This window comes from Peromyscus maniculatus, chromosome 1, assembly GCF_049852395.1.
Source record: "Peromyscus maniculatus bairdii isolate BWxNUB_F1_BW_parent chromosome 1, HU_Pman_BW_mat_3.1, whole genome shotgun sequence".
NCBI lineage: Eukaryota > Metazoa > Chordata > Mammalia > Rodentia > Cricetidae > Peromyscus > Peromyscus maniculatus.
The window spans coordinates 30359312-30382256 of NC_134852.1; the positions used below are offsets into that span (position 1 = coordinate 30359312).

Sequence of the window (22945 nt, forward strand, 5' to 3'; positions counted from 1 at the left end):
GCATGCATAGAGAACACTCTACAACTTAGCCATGTCCCACCCCTCCCTGGGTGTCTCAGTTACGGTTTCTATTGTTGTAATGAAATACCATAACCATAACCAAGAACAATTTAGGGAGGAAGGGGTTTATGTGGGTTACACTTCCACTGTTCATCACTGAAGGAAGTCAGGACAGGAACTCAAGCAGAGCTGGAACCTGGAGGCAGGAGCTGATGCAGAGGCCATAAAAGCAAGCCAGTAAGTAGAGGGGAGCTGCTCACTGGCCAGCTTTCATGGCTTACTCAGCTTGCTTTCTTACAGAACAGAGAACCACCAGCCTAGGGACGGCACCACCCACAATGGCTGGGCCCTCCCCCATCAATCACTGATTAGAATATGAAAATGCCTAGCAGCACAGTGTTGGTGCAATTCCAGCCCTCAGGAAGCAGAGGAAGGCAGATCTCCGAGTTTGAGGCTGGTCTACAGAGCGAGTTCCAGGACAGTAGGAGCTACACAGAGGAACCCTGTCTCAAAGAACACTCCCCCCACCACACAAAAAACAAAACAAAACAAAACAAAACAAAACAAAACAAAAAAAAAAACACACACACACGAAGAAAAGAAAAAAGAAAGAAAAGAAAAGAAAAAGAAAATGCACTACAGGCTTGATCTTGGATCTTGTGGAGGTATTTTCTCAGTTGAGGGTCCCTCTTCTCAAATAACTCTAGCCTATGTTAAATTGACATGAAACTAGCCAGCACACTGGGGGATTCTAGGCAGGGGCTCCACCACTGAGCCACACCTCCAGCCCCTCACTGGGGGATTCTAGGCAGGGGCTCTACCACTGAGCCACACCCCAGCCCCTCACTGGGGGATTCTAGGCAGGGGCTCTACCACTGAGCCACACCCCAGCCCCTCACTGGGGGATTCTAGGCAGGGGCTCTACCACTGAGCCACACCCCAGCTCCTCACTGGGGGATTCTAGGCAGGTGCTGTTCTGTTAAGACATACCTCCAGGTTCAGGGACCCCTTTGTTGCATCTTCTGATAAAACTCTGTGCCAGTATCACTCAAGTAAGACCCCCCCCCCCCCCCCCCCCCCGCCTCGTCACAGCCTCCATCCCCGGCTTGCAGCTCTCCCAGCAGCTAAATCATCATGGCCCGTCATCCGCTATTCTAAGGAGTGACTTGTGATGTGTGAGTGCTTTACAGAAGGGTAGCCACACCCTGCCTTATTGACTGTGCAGGCAGCGGGTGAGTGACTGTAGCATACTTCGGTCACCGGGGAACCTGTGGTGTCCTCATCAAACCGGTTCTGTAGAGAGGTTTCAGTTGGGGACCGTTGCTGGCCAGCGGCCACCAGTCTCATTGCTTTTCAATCCCAGCTCTCCAAGCGGCTCCTGGGATTTTGTGACTGACCCAAAAAACCTCCTCTCAATAAATCCCCTTGTATTCCTGAGGTGGCTTTTGTTACTTATTATTATTAGTTACTTATCTGTGAGTCAAGCTTTCCGGCACCCTTCCCGTGGGACACCGATTCTCTACAATCTCAGCTTCGACGCCCCCTCTTCCGGGAAGCCTCCCTTGATTACCCAGGTCAGGCAAGGCACCTCCCTCTGGCTTCCTACAGTCCCCCGCTGGCCCCTTCCAAAGCAACTGTGCCCATCTTAGGCCAGCCCAGGCCTGCCTCCTCCAGTGTAGTGTGGGCACATGGTACAATGGCCCAGGGCAGGAGGGGTAAGAGGGGCTGTGGACAGATGGACACACTGACAGGGACTCAGCCATGGCTGGTTGAACTTACAGCAAATGGACCCTGATCCCTCTAGACAACGCTGGGGAATGTGGAGACCAGGGGAGAAGGGGCGAGAAGAAAGGAGGGGACCTGCCTGTGACACTGTTCATCTGCGATCCTCGCACCCAGGAGGGAGAGGCAAGGGGATGCTTTGTGGTCGAGTCTAGCCTGGGCTATATAGGGATACAGCAGGCTGTGGCCACCCAGGTCCCTGACTGCCAAAGAAACAAACAAGAGATGCTTGGATTGGGGCATCTGGTCCCAAGAGGCACAGGATGGGGGACAGGACTGGATGTGTCTTGGGCACTGGGTGTAGGACTCCATGTCTGACGGGGGAGCCTGGGGCTCCATTGGGCGGGAAGATCTCAGGGTGGAGGGGCCCAGGTTCCTGGGGGAAGGGGTGGGGGTCAGGACTGAAGACCACCCCACCCCAGGGACAAACTGCCTCCCTGCGCTGTGTGGCACTGTGTGTTTCCCTCACACGCCGGAGGATCGAAAGGCCAGGATTCAGTTTATTTCACTTTCATCATCTCTTCGAGCCCCAGGGTTCCCTTCCTCCAGTCCAGGTGCCCTGTCATGCAGAAGAAAAGAGCGGTAGAGTTTTTATTTACTTATTTATTACTTATGGTTTTTGTTTTATTTTATTTTGTGTTTCGAAACAGGGTAACTACCCTGGCTGTCCTGGATCTCACTCTGTAGACCAGGCTGGCCTCAAACTCACAGAGATCCACCTGCCTCTGCCTCCCAAGTGCTGGGATTAGAGGCATGAGCCACCACCGCCTGGCTTATTTATGGTTTTTTGTTTTGTTTTGTTTTTGCCTGGACATTTATTTATGTTTTTTTTTTTTTAAAGTAGTTTATTAGCTGGGCAGTGGTGGAACATTTGATCCCAGCACTTGGGAGGCACAGGCGGGAGTTTCTCTGAACTTGAGGCCAGCCTCATCTACAGGGTGAGTTCTAGGACAGCCAGAGAAACTCTTGTTTCGAAAGAAAAAAAAAGCAGTTTACTTTTAATTTCAGTGTCTGTGTGTGTGTGCATATGCTTGTGAGTGCAATGCCTGTGGTGGTAATCTAATTGTACTGAAATATTATTTTGATTGTATGTTAATAAATAAAGTTGTCCGGGGGTCAGAGCTATTAGAGCCATAGCAAGAGTGTGGCGGTGGTGGCACACACCTTTAATCCCATAGATCTCTGTGTGTTCAGGGATATAGCCAGCATTGGAGACATATGCCTTTAAGACCTAGGGGGCTGTACATTCAGACAGTGACGAGGCCGTCACATGTTTGGGTTTACAACCAATGAGAAGGCAGAACAATAATACTATAAAAAGACGTACAGACAGGAAGTAGCCCTCTTTCGCGAAGCTGGGACAGCAGGAGGAAGGGTGAGATTTTAGCTCTGAGCTCTGACCTCTCGGCTTTCTCTTTTACATTGTTTCTGTGTTTCTTATTTAATAAGACGGTTGGTTACATCTACAAATGCCTGAGGAGGCCAGAGGAGGAGGGTGGGTTCCCCTGGAGCTGGAGTTATAACTGTGAGCCCCCGACATGGGTGCTGGGAACAGACTAGGTCTCCCGAAAGAGCAGCGCCCCTCCTAACTGTTGAGCTCTCTCTCCCAAACCTCTGCTGTTTTTATAAAGACAGAAGGCCGCCAAAGACAGCTCAGCGGGAGTCGCCCGCAGAGGCCTGATGACTTGGGAAGGGAAGAGTCTACTCCCAGAAGTTGTCCTGTGACCGGCGACACCTCGACACCTCTGATGCTGTGGCCTGTGCCATATCCCCCACCACAAAGAAAACTCATAAATGTAATTTAAAAAGAATAAGCGTTAGAGAGGGCTGGAGGGATGGCTCAGTGGTTAGGAACACTGACTCCTCTTCCAGAGGACCCGGGTTCAATTCCCAGCACCCACATGGCAGTTTACAACTGTCTGTAACTCCAGTTCCAGGGGATCTGACACCCTCCCTTACACAGACACACATGCAGGCAAAATACCAATGCACATAAAATAAAAATAAATGATAAAAAAGAATAAGAATTAGAAGATTAATAATAATAATAATAATAATAATAATAATAATGCAAAGTCTCATGTAACCCAGGCTGACTTGGAACTCATTATCTAGCTGAGGATGACCTTGAATTCCTGATCCTCCCGAGTGCTGTGATTACAGACATCTGTCAAAGTGCTGAGGATTGAACCCAGGACTTGGTGATTGGTGATAGGGAGCACAAGGCTGGGCCCCCTCCCCCGCTTCTTTATTTTGAGACCGGATCTTGAATGCTCTGCCGACAGTGGCATCAGATTCAGTCACTTCTGGGGCAGAGCGTGGCCAGGGGAGGGAAGCGCGGCTCACCTGGCCTCTGGATCTTGGACATAACCGGGTCTGCCTAGGGCCGGCTGGAGGGTACATCCCTTCAGGAGCTCCTGTCATGGAGAGTCAGAAACCAGCAGCCCTGGGTTAGTGGAGGTCAGTGGTTTCCCTCTGCCCACCCCTCCATGGCAGCATGAAGGACTCTCTACTCACTCTGTGGCCCCTTCCCTGGCCTGGGGCCTGGCGGTGACTTCCCACAGGACCGAGGCCATTTTTGGTAAAGGAAGTGGAGCTCGGAGCCTGGGCAGGGTGAGGGTTGCCTGGAAGGAAGGAATTAGGGAATGTTTCATTTCTTTGGGCCGATGAGCCGGCTCGGTGTATAAAGGCGCTTGCCGTCAAATCACGTGACCCAGGGCCCATGCGGTGGAAGGGGAGAACTAATGTGTGCAAGCTGTCTTCTGACCTCTGTAAGTGCACTGAGGCAGAGGCACACTCACACACACACTCACTCACTCACACACATACATCACACACACACACACACACTCACACACACACACACTCACTCACACACGCACGCAACCCACTTAAGAAAAAAATCAAATCCAATCTAGGGGCTGCAGAGATGGTTCAGTGGTTAGGAGCACTGGTTGCTCTTCCAGAGGACCTGGGTTCAATTCCCAGCACCCATATGGCCGCTCACACCTGTCTGTAACTCCAGTTCCAGGGGATCCGACACCCTCACATAGACATACAGGCAGGCAAAAATACCAAAAACAAAAAACAAAAAACAAAAACAAACAAACAAAAAAATGCACATAAAATAAAAATAAAATTAAAAAAACCAACCCATAATAAGCAAACAAATAACACCCTTTTCTTCTGCATGGAAGAAACATCCCAGGCTGGGCTGTCAAGACCGCTCACTAGTAAAAGGCGCCTGTCCAGCCTGATGACCTGCAGTCACTCCTCGGAAGCCATGATGGAAAGAGAGAACTGACTCCTAAAAGTTGCCCTCTGACCTCTTCTCAGCATCCCAGAGCTTTATTCACAAACACATCAAACACACACACAGTAATAGTAAACCTTAAAAGAAAACACAAATCTCCCAAGTGGGGTGGGCATGGTGGCTGAGGCAGGAGCCTCTGAATTCTCTGAATTCTTGGTCAGCTTCGTTTCAGGACAGCCAGGGACAGAGAAACCCTGTCTCAAAAAAGCAAAACCAGCTGGGGGATGGTGGCGCACACCTTTAAACCCAGCACTCAGGAGGCAGAGGCAGGCGGATCTCTGTGAGTTCGAGGCCAGACCCATCCACAGAGCGAGTTCCAGGACAACCAGGGCTACACTGAGAAACCCCGTATTGAAAAACAAAACAAAACAAAAACAAACATCCCCAAATCAAAAACCGACAAGAACACCCCTGCCCCCTGCAAAAAACCCCAAAACCCAAAGAAAGGAAGTGGGAAGCCATCTTTGGCTACATAGCCAGTCTGAAGCAAGCCTGAACTACATGAGGCCCTGTCTCAAAAATACTCACACACTCATGCCACAGGCATTTCTGGAGCCCTGTTCTAGGCTTTGGGGACACAGCCTCGAAGGAGAAAAACATCTGTGTTCTTGCAGAACGGACATACATGGAGACATAAGAAGGTTCTTGCAGTGGGGGGGGGGGGGAGGGGAGGGAGGAGAGACCGCCCGGCAGCTCCCAAGCAAGGAGACAGCTCAGATGTTCTGAGTCCTTTCAAGAAAAGGAGAGTGACGTTGGCCAGAGCGAGGAGGGCAGCTGCAAAGGCCTCTGGGAGACTGGAATGACGGGCCAGAAGCCAAGGGCTCCCCCGTAGGAGGCGCTGTGGTGGGCGGGGCTTGCTGGCCCATTGGGAAGAGAAGGCTTGGTAGTTTAGACCCACACTAACAGGACTGGGAAAGCCGAAGGCAGAGGATCTCGAATTCAGAGCCAAGGCTTTATGTAGCAATGATCCTGCCTGGAAAGCACACACGCAAAAACGACTGTATACTAATCCTCATTACGGTAACTCCAACCCCGAACGTGGACCCATCTCATCCAGTGTCCGTGGTGGCCCTTGGTGGTAGGGACCACAGAGCATGTGGTTCATAGGCTCTGTAAACTGGAGCCAGCGATCTGCGATCTGCGTCCCACACCTAACTCCACCCCCTCCCTGTGAGCTGGGTCTCGGTGTGGCCTCTGGATACTTGGCTGTCACGGTAATGGAGTATGTGAAGAAACCATGAGCCCTCTTTAAAAGGGGGGGGACTATGGGTGTGATTTAGTGGTAAGGCCTGCCCAGAGTGCTCCAGTGAAGGGCTTGGGGGTGTGGCTCAGTGGAGTACTTTCCTAAAATACACAAAACTCTGGGTTCAATCCTTAGAACCTCAAAGATGGGAGGGGCACTGGAGAGATGGTTCAGAGATGTAGAGCCAGGTTCAGTTCCCAGCACCCACATGGTAGCTTAAGGACTGTCTGTAACTTCAATTCTAGGGGATCCATCCAACACTCTCTTCTGGGCATACACACGCACACATACATATGGGCAAAATGATCATACACTAAAATCTCTCTCTCTCTCTCTCTCTCTCTCACACACACACACACACACACACACACACACACACACACACAGAGAGAGAGAGAGAGAGAGAGAGAGAGAGAGAGAGAGAGAGAGAGAGAGAGAGAGAGAGAATCTTTCTCTATAGTCCTGGCTGTCCTGGAACTTGCTTTGTAGACCAGGCTAGCCTGGAACTCACAAGAGATCCACCTGCCTCTGCCTCCCGAGTGCAAGGATTAAAGACCTGTGCCACCACATCCAGCCTAAAAATAAATAAATCTTTTCTTTGTTTGCTTGTTTGTTTGTTTTTCTTTGAGACAGGGTTTCTCCGTGTAGTTTTGGTGCCTGTCCTGGATCTCGCTCTGTATCCCAGGCTGAGCCTCGAATTCACAAAGATCCACCTGCCTCTGCCTCCCAAGTGCTGGGATTAAAGGCGTGTGCCACCACCACTCGGTCTATAAATAAATCTTTAAAAAAATAAATAATCATCATGAGAGAGGGGAGGCTGAAGGACATAACAAAAGCCACGGACATTTGAAGGGTTCCAAAAGTTTAGTCACATTTCCTGTAACGGGCAAGCTCAAGGCTATCTCTTACGAAGGGCTAAGAGTTGACAGGAACGCAAACAGGAGCAGGGAAGATTCATGCCAGGCAGAGGGCACCGCCCAGGCCAAGGTGCACCCATCTGGCTGGAGGTGACCGGCAGTCTGCCGTCCTGGCTCTGGCCCCTCCTTGTCCTCAGGGAGCCAGCTGAGTGCCTCCTAATGTTTCCATTTGCCCTTGGCTATGGGTCCAGATCTGTTTTTAGCTCCCCTCCCTGGGCTCTCCGGCCCCCCTTCCTGCTGGCGCTCTGGCTTGCTGTGGCAGAATAACGTTCCCGGATTTCCTGAGCTGTTTGTCTGAAGTCAGCTGGATATATTGATCGGAGGCAGTGAGCGCTAAGCTAGGCTGCTGGGACCGCTGCCCCACCCTCCCCCGCCCGCCTCGCCCCTCCCCCTGCCCCCCGCTTCCCCCCCCTCCCCCGTCTGGGAGGGTCTCAGAAGGTCCAGGGGGTGTGGAGTGGGAGGACCCAGAAAGAAAAATAGAGTTTATTTAAGGAATGGACGTGCAGGAGCTGGGCTGAGGAGCGTGTCGCTCACCCCAGCACTCGGGAGGCTGAGGCAGGAAGATGGAGCGTTTAAGCCAGCGCGTACATCCGACTCCAAAAGGAGAGGGAAGAAAGAGGAGAAGGAGGAGGGGGGAGGTGAGGAGGAAGTAGAGGTGGAAGAGGAGAAGGAAACAGAGAAAGGCTGGAGAGATGGCTCTGCAGTTAAGAGCACCGGCTGCTTTTGCAGAGGACCCGGGGTTCAATACCCAGCTCCCGCATGGCGGCTCACAACCGCCTGGAACCTGAACTCTGCAGGTACCACATGTTCATGGTGCGCTGAAGGACATGCGACCAAAACGCTCATCCGCATCAAATATTTTAAAATAAAATAAAATAGAGGAAGTGGGGAGGGCATCCTGAATATTTGGTGCTAAGGATGAGCCCATCACCGTGACCCCACACTGAGGTCACATGGAGGGGGAGGTGAAGCGAGAGCCCAACCACCCACCCACCTCAGACCTCACTCACCACTGTCAGCCGGCCTTTGTCTTGGGGTCTCCTGGGGGATGGGTCTTCAGGGGGCAGTCGGGGAGCAGAGGGAGTCACCTGGAGACAGAGGAGGTGGACATGTGCTTTTACTAGTGGCCAGCAGGAGGCGCTGTGCAGACTACATGCAGCAGGTACAGGGAAAGCCAGGTCAGACTCAGCCGGCCAGACACTGGGAACTTCAGTATCTAGGAATCCTGTTCTAGACCCTCCTCCCTCAAACCCAGAGTCTAGGTCCCTAAGACCAAGATTCCAAGCGTTAGCACCCCTCCATCAGAGCCCGGGATCCAGGCCCAAGCCTTCCTCCATCCACCCCGGGGAACAATGGCTCCTGGTCCTGCCTGACGCTGCTCACCGGCTCCAGCTCCCACTGCGCAGCCTCCCGGTGAGAGCTGTCTCTGGAGTCCTCTGCAGTGGTCCCGACCTCCACTGACCTCTCTTGAGCCTGCCAGATACTCACAGCCTCGTGGCCTTTGATCTGACTGCGGCAGAAGGGACAGGTCTGGCTGTCCGAGTGCTGGGGGAAAAGAAGGAAAAACGTCAATTACCCTCTTGTCTCCGGTGTCCCTTCTGACTTCAAACGAACTCCAGCAAAGTGATGGAGGGTGGGAAGGCTGGAGAGAAGCGAGCTCCGGAATGGGGGGTGGGGAGGCCGATGCTGGCCGCGGGCTGGGCTGGGGCTGGCCTGCTCTGAATCCAGGAGGAACCCGCAGGCCAGGGCCTAGTCCCGCAGCGCTGCCGCTGAGGTCTTGGCTGAGGACTTCGAAGGACTGGCCTCTCATTGCGCCACCGATGATGGAATATTTAGCGCTAGCCTTTAGAGGCTGAGGGCAAGGTCCAGTAAGGGGACGACGCTGTTGGCTCTACATAGCCTGTCGCAAGGGAGAAAGAAGTCCTTTCTAAAGCTCCTTTTGTAGCTGCTCAGGGAGAAATGGAGGCTGGGACTCGGGGTGAGGTGGGTACAGGGGCATCAACGTAGATAGTCAGGGTCCCGAGTGGCCCGACCAGACCTCCGTTCTATCGGGAACCTTGTTTCCTCGTGTGTTCAATGAGGCCCCCGGGAGATCCAGGCGGGGCTCCTAGTGGGAGGGATGGGGACCGAGAGAGGGTAGTGGCACCCCCACCTGCCAGGCAGCCAGGCAGTGGCTGCAGAGAAGGTGCCCACAAGGCTCAATCCTCACGTCCTTGTTCCTCTCGGTGCAGATCTTGCACAGCTCGAAGGTGGAGTTCATGGCCTGGTAGAGCTGCAGTTGCTCCTGGGAGGTAAATGGGTGGGGGTGGGGTGGGGTGGGGTGGGCGGGAGGAAGGTCCCGGGTATCTGTGCCAGCCTGAAGACTGAACCGAGTCCAAGGCTGCGCTGGGGATGGGGCATGGTCGGTGGAGTGTTTGCTTGACCGTGTCCCATCCCCCGCTCCAGTGCTGGGGTGGGATGCAGGCAGGAGGCCCAGAAGTTCAAGGTCACCTTCGGTTACATAGGAACCTTGAGGCCAGCCTGGGCTTCATGAAACCTTGTCTCCCCACCAAATCAAACCAAACCAAATCAAACCACGAAATAAAATTCCTCACAGAGAACCACCAATCAGGTTGAAGGCCAGTGCACCTAAGGCCCTCACAGGCATAATCACCTTTACCTGGCCACAAGATCTTATTACTAAGTAGCCCGGAGGCAGGCTTGAGCCTACCCAGCAGTGGAATTAGAGCCACTTGTCACCACAGGCCAAGCACGTTTTCAATCCTGGACGAGAGACTCATTTTGTGGACTTGTCTTCACTTGGGATTACTAGCTTTTTTTTTTTTTTTTTTTTTGGTATTTATTTTTTAAAGATTCTTTTGTTTTTATTCTATGTGTCCGTGTGAATGACTGCATGTATGCCTGGGCATCCCTTGTGTGCCCTGGGATGGCAGGGGAGGGTGTTGAATCCCGTGGACTGGAGTTCTAGGTAAAGCTGCCACGTGGGTGCTGGGAACCGAACCTGGGTCCAATGCAAGAACAGCAAGTGTTCTTAGTCACCGAGCCGCCCCTCCTGCCCCAGAATGACGAGATTTAGCAAATACAGCACGACCCATTCCACTTGAATTTCAGATAAGCAGCAAATGGAGACTGAAGTGGAAGGGCTGGAGACCACTGAGCAGACCATGCTGCTCTTGTGGAGGACCAGAGTTAGGTTCCCCAGTACACCACTGGGAAGCTCACAGTCACCTGTAATGCCACCTTCTGTGGACACTACACACAGATGTTGCGCATAGGTACAGGCAAACACTCATACACATAAAATAATTTTTTAAAAATAATAAAAATAAATATTTAAAATAATATGAAGAATAGGCATCTCAAATATAGGATGGGATGTACTTAGGCTAAAAAAAAATTCCCTGCTATCAAAGGCCTGTAATTCCTCCAGAGGCTGAGGCAGGAGGACTGGGATCCCCAGGCTAGCCTCAGCTACGTAGAAAGATCTTGTACCAAAAATCCAAGGGCCAGACATGATGGTGGACACCTTTAATTCCAGCATTTAGGAGGCAGAGGTAGATGGATTTTGAGAGTTTGAAGCCAGCCTGGTGGACCACTAAATAACTCAATAAATAAGTTCCAGGACAGCCAGTCTACATAGAGAGACCTTGTCTCAAAGTAATACTAACAACCACCGTGTGTGTGTGTGTGTGTGTGTGTGTGTGTGTGTGTGTGTGTGAGAACCAAGGGCTGAATGTTGGTAGTGCTCTGTGGACATGCATGGCATTAGGCATGTGGAAGTCAGAGGGCGAGCAGCAGGACTGTTCTTGCCTTCAACCATGTGGATCCTGGGAACTGAACTCAGGTCATCAGGCTTGGCTGCAGCGCCTTTGGCTAGTACTCCTGTGAATACCCCACCCTTTGCAGTAGAGTCAATTAAGTTATTGGCAGGTGGACCTCTGTGAGTTCGAGGCCAGCCTGGTCTACAGAGCAGTTCCAGGACAGCCAGGGCTACACAGAGAAACCTTGTCTCAAACAAACAAAAAAGTATGGGGGTGTGGCTCAGTGGTAGAGCCCCTGCTGAGAATCCCCCAGTGAGGGGCTGGGGTGTGGCTCAGTGGTAGAGCCCCTGCCTAGAATCCCCCAGTGAGGGGCTGGGGTGTGGCTCAGTGGTAGAGCCCCTGCCTAGAATCCCCAGTGAGGGGCTGGGGTGTGGCTCAGTGGTAGAGCCCCTGCCTAGAATCCCCCAGTGAGGGGCTGGGGGTGTGGCTCAGTGGTAGAGGCCCTGCCTAGCATGCACAAGTTCCTGGGTTCCATCCTAAAAACTAAAAGAAAATATCTTGGCTCTTCTCCTGCTCCTGGGTGTCTGTTCAGACTCAGAGCTGATAAACACTCAACTGCATCAGCTGTTTTGATGATCTCAGAGGCTCTTTTCTTTATTTCATATCCAATAAAACCCTTGAGAAGGAGACTGCAGAGGCTATAGTTCCCAGTGGAAGAACTCAGAGAGCCTCAGAGAAGCCAGGATGGTCTCCAGGTCACATAGCCCTAAGCCGACACTACATTTCAAGGTCCCTGAGCTAGGGCACGTTGGGGCTAGGATCAGGGAGTGGGCAGTAGGTGTAGATATGAGACTCACCTCGGACACTTCAATGCGCTGGTGGGGTTCTGTCTGGCACAGCTCAGTCAGGTCTGGGTTGTGGCTCTTTCCATCAGGGTAGAGGTAGCTGAGAGAAGAACAGACTTGGGCTCTGAGTAGCTGGACTCACAGGACCAGCCTGCCTCACCTCTCTGGTGTGAGTGTGTGTGTGTGTGTGTGTGTGTGTGTGTGTGTGTGTTAGGACCTGCCACAAGCCCACAATGGGACTCCCCAGAGTAAGTACGCTCCAGTCCCTGGGACAGAACCATCCACTTGACCATCTCAGGTAAGCCACAATGAACCTCGGCCTCCAGCCTGAGAACCAAGAAAGGAATCTAAACCTCTGTCCTTCAAGGATCCCTCGGCTCTTGAGAGCCAGTCCTGGAAGGTTTTTATTGTGATTATTACTGCTATTTTGCTATGCTGAACCTAGCCTGGAGTATGTTAAGCAAGTGCTTTTCCACCAAGCCACGCCCCCAGCCCCTCACTGGGGGATTCTAGGCAGGGGCTCTACCACTGAGCCACACCCCCAGCCCCTCACTGGGGGATTCTAGACAGGGCTCTACCACTGAGCCACACCCCAGCTCCTCACTGGGGGATTCTAGGCAGGGGCTCTACCACTGAGCCACACCCCCAGCCCCTCACTGGGGGATTCTAGGCAGGGGCTCTACTACTGAGCCACACCCCAGCCCCTCACTGGGGGATTCTAGGCAAGTGCTCACCAGTGAGCCACACCCACAGCATGACCTATACATTTTTTTCTTTTTCTTGTTGAAACTAGGTCTCACTATATAGCTTAGAAGACAGATCTCAGGATCCTCCTGCACCTTGAATACTTTCACACACACACACACACACACACACACACACACACACACACACACACGCACACCATCCCCGCTAATGACCAATACATTTTCAAAACAAAGAACAAAAGACCAAAAGAAATCTAATAGAATAAATAATGTAACAAAAGGATTGTGACCAGTCATGAAGGTGACGTGAGTCTGCCTGCTTCCTGAGAGTAACTGCTCTCTGTGTTATGATTCAAGGCCCTTTCAATCTTATAGAACAGAACCCCAGTGAACAATGGGAAGCAGCATGTCAGTTGTCTGTCTGTCCACCTGTCTCTACCCACCTGTCTCTCACTCATCCCCACCTCTATCTCACACTAACCATTCTGCTCCCTGCCCAGCTAGGTCACGTCCCCAGCTGTGCAAATCACATAAGATCTGGGTGAGACAGAACAGGGGAGAGCAGCCCGCCCCTCCCCTCCCCACCCCACCCCACAGCGGGCAACTTCCCGCAGGAAACCGGAGGCAGCCGAGGTTACAGGTGGAAAACCACCAGTCTGGCTGCTTCCCCGCCCCTGCCCTGCCAATCTAGATCCTAGGGCAGGATAAGGCCTCCCGAAGCACAGGCCCTGGAGCCCGCCAGTCCTAGGAAGGAATCCTGTGCTGTGTGACCTGCTGTGTGGAGGCGGACATTCCCCTGCCTCGAGATCCCTGCCGCCCCCTGCTGGGCACCTTTGGCATTGCAGCTTGGTGTGTCTGCCCACCTTACACGCCCCCACCCCCACCCCCAGCCATGATTTGCGCATAATCTGGCTTTTGCTGATACTCTTTTCCTTTCCTGTTGGGGACTCACATGCCGTCCTTTTGTCCTTTCAGGAGCACCTGGAACAGGGGTTTGTTGAGAGGAATGGTCTGTAGGATGCTTCCATCGGAACTCACGTACCCAATAGCCCACTGCCCCAGGCGGGTGCAGCTGGGCCTGAAGATGTAGCTGTGGGAAGAGAGGCGGGATGCAGAGAGAGAGTGGCCGCTGCTGTCCCTGCGGGGAACACCCTGTGGTCTGCCCTGCCCGGGATCCAGGTATCTCAGTCCTCGTCCTCACCTTCTCTCACTATAAGGAAGGGGGTCTTTGCTCCCCATTCACAACTATGGGCTGGAAGGGTGTGTGGCTATAGCTTTAGCCATTGCCCACCATAGGGACGGGTCACTTCTGAGAAGGAGGCTGATACAGGAAGAAACAAGGCAAGGGACACCCAGACACTGACCCCCGATAAAGCGCTTGAAGGCTTGTCTCCATCCGTGCCTGAACCCCGCTCTGGTTCTTTCTTTCAGTTTTATACCTTCCCATCTCTCCCCACCTCTTTGCAGCAGAGTCAAGGCTAGCCTGGGCTACCAGAGACCTTGCCTAGGGACCCATCTAGACAAGGATGTTACCACTGAGCAGCACATCTGGCAGGACACAGGGACAGAAGTGCTGACAGAGATAGAGACGGACAGACTGAGAAGGTCCCTCCCCTTTCTCTTCCTTCCTCTCTCTCCCCCAGCTCGAAGTGGATGGGGAGCTCTGGAAAGAAGCTGATATTCTACCCTGGCTTTCCAGAGCCCTGCAGAGACCGATAAACCAGACATTTCCTCAACCTGTGGGTGCTCAGCTCCTCATCCTTAGCCCATGGAGGAGATCCAACTACTCCAAGCTCCTGCCTTGAAAGGACGTGAGGTCTCCGATGTCAAGTTTCCCAGTCTCTAAACTGGGAGGGCTCACGTGCGAAATATTTAAGAGGTGGACAGGCTGAGCGTTCTGCCCACCTGTAATCCCAGCATTCAGGAAATTGAGGCGAGAGGCTCCTAAGTTCAAAGTGAGCCTGGGCGATAGAGAGACCCTGTCTTAAAGGAAAAGAAAGGAAAAGAAAAGAAAACAAACCCTAGAAAAATGCTGAGTGTAGGGATAACCTCTGTAACCCCAGCATTTGCAAGGGAAAGGAAGGATGATCAGGATTTCAAGGGTCATCCTTGGCTACATGGCAAGTTTGAGGCTAGCCTGGGCTATATGAAGCAAGCCCTCTTACCGTGGAACAATCTTTTTGCACACTATGAATATGTACTACTCTCATTGGCTGATAAAGAGCTGACTGACCTATAGCTGGCCAGGAGAAGGTTAGGCAGGAAAACCACACTAAGAGGATGCTGGGAAGAAGGAGGGCGGAGTCACAGGAGTCAGAGCAGTCGCCAGCCAGACGCAGAGGGAGTAAGAGATGAACATGCCATGCTAATAAAGGTACTGCCACATGGCAAAGGGTAGATAAGAAATATGGGTTAATTTAAAATGTAAGAGCTAGTTAGTAATAAACCTGTGCTATTAGCTGAGCATTTATAATTTTTTTTTTTTTTGAGACAGGGTTTCTCTGTGTAGCTTTGTGCCTTTCCTGGAACTCGCTTTGGAGACCAGGCTGGCCTTGAACTCACAGCGATCCACCTGACTCTGCCTCCCGAGTGCTGGGATTAAAGGCGTGCGCCACCACTGCCTGGCTGCATTTATAATTATATTTATTTAATTTATATTATATAAATTTATATTATATTAAGACTCTGAGTGGTTTTTTGGGAGTGGGTGGTCAGGACAGTAAAACCCCATCTATACCCTATCTCAAAACAAAACCATTTAATGGATTTACTGCATAGCTTCCAACTTGTCAGAAATGGGCTGTATCTCAGGTAGGGCCTTCAGGACGCCATGGTGACCAGGTATTGTTGCTTTAGTTACTGGGCCATGGGATGACCCTGGAGGCCCTGGAAAAGGAGGCTGGGCATCAAAACTCAGGTTTTTGTTCTTTTTTTTTTTTTTTTTTTGATCCTGTTTTGAGATAGAGTTTCTCTGTGGACCCCTGGCTGTCCTAGAACTTGCTCTGTAGAGCAGGCTAGCCTAGAATTCACAGAGATCCTCCTGCTTCTGCCTCCCAAGTGCTGGAATTACAGGAGAACATCACAGGTCTCCAGCTGCAGCATTCCCGACCTCTGGGTTCCCAGGAACCTCAATTCTTGGTCTCTCAGAACCTCAGGCATTCTCCCACACACTAACCAGGACTAGACCACACCCCACCACCCCACCCCCGCCCCGCCCGACCCACAGAGCCCAGCTTTGCTCACCTGCCCGGTTTGTCCCTGCAGGCCTGCAGGCGCGTTTGGACCTCATCGTAGGTCAAGAAGGCCATGTAGCCAGGGTGGTTGACAGCCAGGAGTTGCCAGTTCCTGAGCAGGGTGGGCCACGGCTGGGAGGGGCAGAGATGGTCACCAAGAGACCAGGGAAGTAGCTTATGACCTAGGGTCTTCAGGGTCCAAGAATCCACCACCTTGCCCAGGACTCAGTGGTCCAAACCCAGCCCTTCCCCTTTAGATCCGGTGTACCCAGTCCCCATCTCCTCCCTCCGACCCAGCCTTGACCTTCTCTGACCTGGAAGAGCCTGGTGAAGATGTCAAACTCAAAGACAGACACGTGGCCGCTACAGGTGAGGTCCAAGGTGGAACGCAAGGCCTGCATGATGGGACCTGGTTCCACAGGGTGGCAGCTACACAGGAGGCACTGGAACTCTGCCCAGGGAAGCACGCACCTGGATGGGACGGGGTGGGGTTGCAGCTGCGGACGGAGGGGGCCTATAACAGGAAGCTACTGCCCCCCTCAACACACACACTCCGGGGCCTAGGGTAGGGCGATCTAGGGACTCGCAGCCCATCTTCCCCTGGCGAAGGCTCACTCACCGGACCCCACAGCGCTCCCTCCAGAAGGTGTGGGCCGAGCCCTTGGTGAGCTGGTACAGGTGTCCACAGTACTTTCCTCCAGGGAAGAGTGCGCTCAGCTCGGCGTGCATGTGACTGAAGATGAGGGCCAGCTTGGCCAGCTGCCGCCTGCAGGAAAAAGCTGTGAGCATCACGCTGGATGCAGGGAGAGTCGCCAGAGGCGCAAGCCCCCCAGATTGCCTCTAATCAATCAATGCACCAAAGGAGCCCATCTCAGTCCTGAGGCCTCGCCTCTCTGAGCCTCAGTTTCCCCATCTATGAAGAAAGTGTGGAAGCTAATATCCAAATTAGCCTCCAGCCAACACAGCCCAGGCCCAAAGCCTGCTGTGGCCGGAGAAGCCTCGCCGGCTGAGATGGTGGGGACTAATCGTCTGCAGTCTGCGTTCAGCGCATGCCCAGAACTGTCCTCCACACCAGCCGGTGCGCTGACCACCCTGAGCTCTAGGTCAGGATACAGAACGCAGTAATTTTGTTTGTTTTTTGACACTTAATAGCTATGAAAGTATTGAAAAATCATTAAACAATGTTTTTCCAAGTCTTCCACCTGTGAAGTGGAAATAAACGGGTGAGTATAGCTTCTGAATCACTAGGGATCAACAAGGGGCTTGGCCATGCTTTATGAGCACAGAGAGAGCACAGCTCGGGGCACGGTTCAGATGAAGAGCACTTGCTTAAAATCCCCCAGTGAGGGGCTGGGGTGTGGCTCAGTGGTAGAGCATCTGCCTAGAATCCCCCAGTGAGGGGCTGGGGGCGTGGCTCAGTGGTTCAGCCTCTGCTTACCATGCTCCATGCCCAGCATCTCAAAACCAAACAAAACCTGCCTATCATATTGAGTTAACACTCAGTGCATGCTGATTATATTATATTTCTCATTTATATTAATAGCTTCCTTGGCCAGGTCTGCAGGGCTCTTGGCAGTTTCTTAGCAACCTCGCTTCCCAGAACGTAGAGCTGTGTAGCCCAGTGAGGATGTCACCCGCCACTCAGGGTGGTTCAGACGGGAAGGCACGTTTTTTTTGTTTTTGTTTTTGTTTTTTTCCTTTTTTGAGACAGGGTCTAAATGTAGTCCCAGCTGGCTTAGAACTCACTCTGTAGACCAGACTGACCTTGAACTCACAGCGATCCACCTGCCTCTGCCTCCTGAGTACTGGAGTCAAAGGTCTCTGCTACCACAATCAGCCCAGAGTAGAGAACTGGTTCTTTTTTTTTTTTAAGATTTATTTTTATTTTTAATTGTGTGTGTGTGTGTGTGTGTGTGCTCATGAGGTGGATTTCTGAGGAGACCAGAAGGTGTCGGATTCCTTGGAGCTGGAGTTACAGGTGGCTGTGAGCCACTAATCCTGGGTGCTGTAAGCCTAGATCCTCTGCTACGGGAGGAGGCGGCCCTCTTAACCTCTCAGCCAGCGGTTCTCAACCTCCCTGATGCTGTGACCCTTTAATACAGGTCCTCATGCGGTGGTGACCCCAACCATAAAATTATTTCCACTGCTACTTCATAACGGTAATTTCGCTACAGTTACGGATCAGAATGTAAATCTCTGTGTTTTCTGATGGTCTTAGGTGGCCCCTGTGAAAGGGCGGGTCAACTCTCGGGGTTGCGACCCACAGGTTGAGAACCACTGTCCTAAGTCCCCTCTCCAGCAGGTGCTTGGAGTTTACACCAGACTGCAACAAGGTAGGCCAAAAGAGAGCAACAAAATTTGTAACAGTTTTGTTCAGCACACTGGCCAGCTGTCTTCTGACCCCAGCCAGTGTGCGCACACACAGTGAGAAATAAATCGATGCAATAAAAAAGAAATTTGCATTTTTCACGCAGTATATATAAACATATTTTGAGTAGTATTTCTTTCATCAGTTATAATTGATGGATAATGGGAATTTAAACAATATGGACAGGCAGGTGATTTATTTCATTTCCTCATGAACTGAGGCCATACCATAAGCCAGGGAAGCCACCCCTAGGGTTAGCGAGCCAGGCCTGAACCACCGATTTAGACCTTGCTCTGAGGTCAGTGCACTTGTTCCTCGGGAGAGAGAGCAGGCAAGTCCAAGGTCCTTAGCCTCGGCTTCAGGTACGGAAGTCCGCGATGGCACCCACGCAGGTCCGGGGCCGGCCCGGAGCTCGGGCACCAGAGGCGAGTCCACTCACCCCCTCAACGGGGAGTTTCTGGGATCCCTACATTCACAAGGCCTGTGTGTATCTTAGGCCCCCAGGAGAGGCACGCCTGGACCCCAGGTGCAAGGTGATCCAGGAAAGGAAGAAAGGGAGACTGATGGCAGGGTACTCAAGGGTCTGAGGGAGGAGGGCTGCGCCTGGACCCCTGGATCTGAGGAAAGAGGTGTCCGGTGGCCCGATCCGGAAATCTCTAGTTTATGACTTGTCTCCAAGGCAGGTAGGTCGGTGCTCACCTGAATCTGGAGCCCTCCCGGAAAACCTCCTCGTTCGCATCCTTTTTGCCTCGGGATGGCAGCAGCTCGGCCACCTTCCTGCCTTTGACTTCCAGATTGGCCAGGTAGATGGCCAGAAAGTCCCCAGCGCCACCGGGACCCTCGGAGTCTCCCCCGGCCTCGCGCCGGGCTCTTGCCACCTCCCGAAGTAGCTGAGCGGTGCGGGGCAGCAGGTTCCGCAGCGACGGGGGCCCCATAACCAGCCTGGGGTCCCGGCATTGCTCCTCCAGACGCTGTAGCAACTTCACCGCCCGGCCGAGCGCGCGCGCCTCTCCCCAATGCCACCCCAGCCAAGGGTCTCGCGGGGCTGCCATCCCAGCCAAGGCTGGCCTGGGGCCGAGGGGTGAGGCGGGGAAGGCTACAGGTTGGGGCGGGACCAGGAGGGAGCAAGGGGCGGGCTCTGGAAAACGGGAGGGGACTTCAGGAGGCTACTGCCCTAAAGGGGCCCGGACTGCAGAGTCTGAGGAGGAGGCTGAGCCTGGACCCCCAGTCTGAGGGAGGAGGGCTGGGCCTGGATCCCCGGGTCTGAGGGAGGAGGGCTGGGCCTGGACCCTGGGTCTGAGGGAGGAGGGCCGGGCCTGGGCCCCCGGGTCTGAGGGAGGAGGGCCGAGCCTGGACCCCCGGGTCTGAGGGAGGAGGGCTGAGCCTGGACCCCTGGTCTGAGGGAGGAGGGTTGAGCCTGCACCCTCGGATCTGAGGGAGGAGGGCTGGAGCCTGGGTTCCTTGGTGTGTAGAAAGAGGTGGCGGGCAAAGAAGGAGGGTATTGGGAGCTTGGCTCTCCACACCCTGCAGGGAGGGGTCTGGGACACAGCACCCCGTCCTGCAATCATGGCTGAAGGTTTCAGTCTTTGCTCATAGCGGCGTGGTATCAAAGTTCAGACAGCTGAGTCTCCTAAGAACAGAAAGTCAAGTAGCTACTCTGTGTCCCAAAGAGAAAGTACTGGAACGGCTGGAGCTCTGGTCCCACGGCAGCTAAGGGGAATTAGATCGCAGTTTAAGTACCCAGATTTTCAAAAGGGGTGAAAGAGGTGTGGCGGAAGGTGAAGCTCAGGAATGCACGGGGCAGGGAGTGGCCGCAGGACAGGTTTGCACCCCAACCTGTCAGACCTGTAGGGTCCACCCTGACTGTACTCCAGGCAGCCGCTAGGGGCCCCGTGGATATGGTTCTCTCCGCCCCAGGGCACCCAGGGCACCCAGCTAGCCAGCCACGTCCAAGGCAGGCTGGGGTGCTGATGCCTCTCCGGCCTGCATTCTCCTCCTCCCACTTCTCCCCCTCCCCCTCCTCCCCTTCCCCTTCCTCCTCTTCCTCTTCTCCTCCTTCTAGCTAGGGTCTTCCTAAGCAGCTTAAGTTGGACTTGAACTCACTGAGTAGCCCAGGCTGGCCTCAAAGTTGCCTCTCTCCTCCTACCTCTGCCTCCAGAGTGCTGGGATTAGATGGTAAGACCCTGTCTCAGCAAAAGACCTGGGTTGGGACTGGAGAGATTGCTCAGTGGTTAAGAACACTCACCGTGTGTTCAAAGGACCAGGGTTCAGTTCCCAACACACTCACCACCACTCAACAATAACTCCATATCCAGGGGATCTGATGCCTCTGGCCTCTGAGGGCACCCTGTACACACACACACACACACACACACACACACACACACACACACACACACACGTATATTTTGTTTTGTTTTGGGCTTTTTTTGTTTTTTGAGATAGAGTGTCTCTGTGTATCACTGGTTGTCCTAGAACTCACTCTGTAGACCAGGCTGGCCTCAAACTCACAGAGATCCATCTGCCTCTGCCTTCTGAGTGCTGGGATTAAAGGTATGTGCCACCTTGGAGGATCTGATGTTGGTGTGGGCCCGGGGTTCTGTTTGTGTCTTTCCTCAGGACAGTGAGGTTCCTCTTTGGATTCCTGAGGGCTATGTGCGCCCTGTGGCTGCTGCTGAAGCCCAACATGGCAGAGACCTATTGGGCCTTCATGAAAAACTCTCCCCTTCTGATGCCAACAGGGATTGAGAGCCCAATATGGCCAGCTTTGGCAAGCATTAACATAAGCCTAGGAACTGTAGTCATGTGGTTGGATTCTCCAGAAGGTAATGTATGGTAACTGCTCTTTCAAGCATGTTTGAGAACGTGTCACCCAGACACCTTGGAGATTAAGGATAACCCTGAAGGTCACTGACCTCCTTTGTTAACAGTCAAATGCCAGCTAAGCCTTTTTATTTTCAAAATCCTCTTCAAGCTGGTGTAGCACCTACTTTTCAGGAGTGGCTCTGTGCAACATTTATTGGCCTCCTGAAATTCCTTGTCTGTGTATCCTGCATAATGGGCGTTAACAGCTTAGATGCAAGATTGTAAAACATCGATAGCGAACTTCTGCCCTCCTGGGTTCTCCCACTGTGCTGTAAGCCTGTATGTAAGACCTCCTCTCTCCTTCAATAAATGGCACTTGGCATTAAAAAAAAAAAAAGGTATGTGCTACCACTGCCCAGCCTTTCTTTTTTTTTTTTTTTTTTTTTTAGACAGGATCTCATCATATAATCCTGGCTATCCTGGAACTCCCCATGTAGACCAGATGGTCTCAAACTCACAGAGATCTGCCTGCTTATGCCTCCCAAGAGCTGGGTGAGAGCATCACCATGCCTGGCATAATTTAAAAATAATAAAAAGCCAGGCGGCAGCGGTGGCGGCGCACGCCTTTACGACCAGCGCTCAGGAGGCAGAGCCAGGCAAATCTCTGTGAGTTTGAGGCCAGCCTGGGCTACAGAGCAAGATCCAGGAGAGGCACTAAAACACACAGAGAAACCCTGTCTTGAAAAACAGACAAACAAACAAATTTAAAAATAATAAAAAAATAATTTATGAGCTGGGTTGACGAGATGTCTCATGAGGTAAGGGTGCTTGCCACCAAGACCGACTGTATTGGATCCCAAGGACCTACATGATGGATGGAGAGAACTGACTTTTGCAAGTTGTCCTCTGGTGTATACATCGGCGCGCGCGCACGCGCGCGCGCATACACACACACACACACACTAAATAAATAAATGTATTTATTTATATATGATCTCACAGCACAGCCCTCACCCCAACTCTATGTCCATGCCTTAATTACATTTCATTAATGGAAAAAAATCATGTCTGCAATCCACCAAATTGATTTCACAACCGGTTAATGAATCCTATTAGGCAGCAGGGAAAATTCCAAGAGATGTTAATGGAAGTCTTGTAGGAAATATGGAAAGAAGGCAAGAGACCCGCAGCAGGAGAGGGGACACAGGACCTGTGGCCTTCTCTCACCCTGAATATTCAAGAGACTGTGAAGATGATGGGCCCTCACAGACGCCAATAACACAAGGTATAAACATTCAAAGTCCAAGGCTAGCCTGGGCTACTGAACGAGTTCAAGGGCAGCCTGGACAACTTGGCAAGACCCTGTCTCAAAAGAAAAAGCAAAAAGTTGGCTGGGGGCTGCAGAGATGGCACAATAGGTAAGAGCACTGAGTGCTCTTCCAAAGGACCAGGGTTCGATTCCCAGCACCCACATGTCAGCTCACAACTGTAACTCCAGTTCCAGGGAATGCCCTCTTCTGACCTCTGTGAGCACTGCACTCACATCATGCAGTGCAGACACATATGCTTCTACACTTAAAAAAATTTTTAACAAGCATCCTGGGTCTGTTATTCCGAGGTAGAGTTTGCCTAGCTTGCCTGAGGCCTAGGCCTCTGCCTTTAGTGCTGCTTCTTGGTGTATAAGAAGGCACTGGAGACCAAGTTCTCTCACCTCCAACCCCATTCCCTGGAATATGCGCATGAGACAGGATGTGTAAATAGGGGCTCTGAGAAGTGTCCAGGTGAAGACAGGTTAGGGTGGTCGTAGAATCTACCGAGATGATGTCTATAGGATGAAATGTGTGTATGTTGGGGAGCTGAACAGACAACCCAGCAGTTTAGAGCCTCCTACGGAGGAGCTGGAGAGATGGCTGAGCAGGTAAGAGCACTGGCTGTTCTTGCACAGGACCCAGGTTCAGTTCCCAGCAGCCA

At 52.4% G+C, this 22945-nt stretch overlaps 1 protein-coding gene and 1 long non-coding RNA gene across 3 annotated transcripts; one reads left to right on the forward strand and one right to left on the reverse strand.

The window, feature by feature from the left end:
- Positions 1–2262: 2262 nt before the first annotated feature.
- Positions 2263–19274, reverse strand: Cblc (Cbl proto-oncogene C). Of its 2 annotated transcripts, XR_001576411.3 has the most exons (12): positions 18869–19273; positions 16421–16567; positions 16116–16272; positions 15812–15933; positions 13521–13658; positions 11874–11961; positions 9408–9539; positions 8639–8800; positions 8266–8343; positions 4300–4406; positions 4129–4199; positions 2263–2341 (listed from the first exon to the last, which is right to left on the reverse strand). XR_001576411.3 is itself a non-coding variant. In XM_006994879.4 (10 exons), the coding sequence occupies exons 1-10, from the start codon at positions 19219–19221 to the stop codon at positions 4296–4298; spliced, it is 1488 nt and encodes a 495-aa protein (XP_006994941.1). In that variant the 5' UTR covers positions 19222–19274. The 2 variants fall into 2 exon arrangements, 1 of the variants encoding a protein (XP_006994941.1); XM_006994879.4 differs by lacking the exons at positions 2263–2341; positions 4129–4199 and having other exon boundaries at positions 4296–4406; positions 18869–19274.
- Positions 8792–15274, forward strand: LOC121827394 (uncharacterized). Its single transcript, XR_006069671.2, has 4 exons — positions 8792–9238; positions 9487–9546; positions 13544–13747; positions 14212–15274. It is a non-coding gene; the product is annotated as an uncharacterized LOC121827394 (long non-coding RNA).
- Positions 19275–22945: the final 3671 nt, after the last annotated feature.

What these genes read in the sequence shown, in the direction of transcription:
- Cblc (XM_006994879.4), bottom strand. Translation starts at nt 19,221, where the DNA reads ATGGCAGCCCCGCGAGACCCTTGGCTGGGGTGGCATTGGGGAGAGGCG. An exon ending in TCTTCACCAGGCTCTTCCAG is followed by an intron (nt 15,934 to 16,115) that starts GTCAGAGAAGGT and finishes TGCCCCTCCCAG; the next exon opens with CCGTGGCCCACCCTGCTCAG. An exon ending in TGCAGGGACAAACCGGGCAG is followed by an intron (nt 13,659 to 15,811) that starts GTGAGCAAAGCT and finishes CTCTTCCCACAG; the next exon opens with CTACATCTTCAGGCCCAGCT.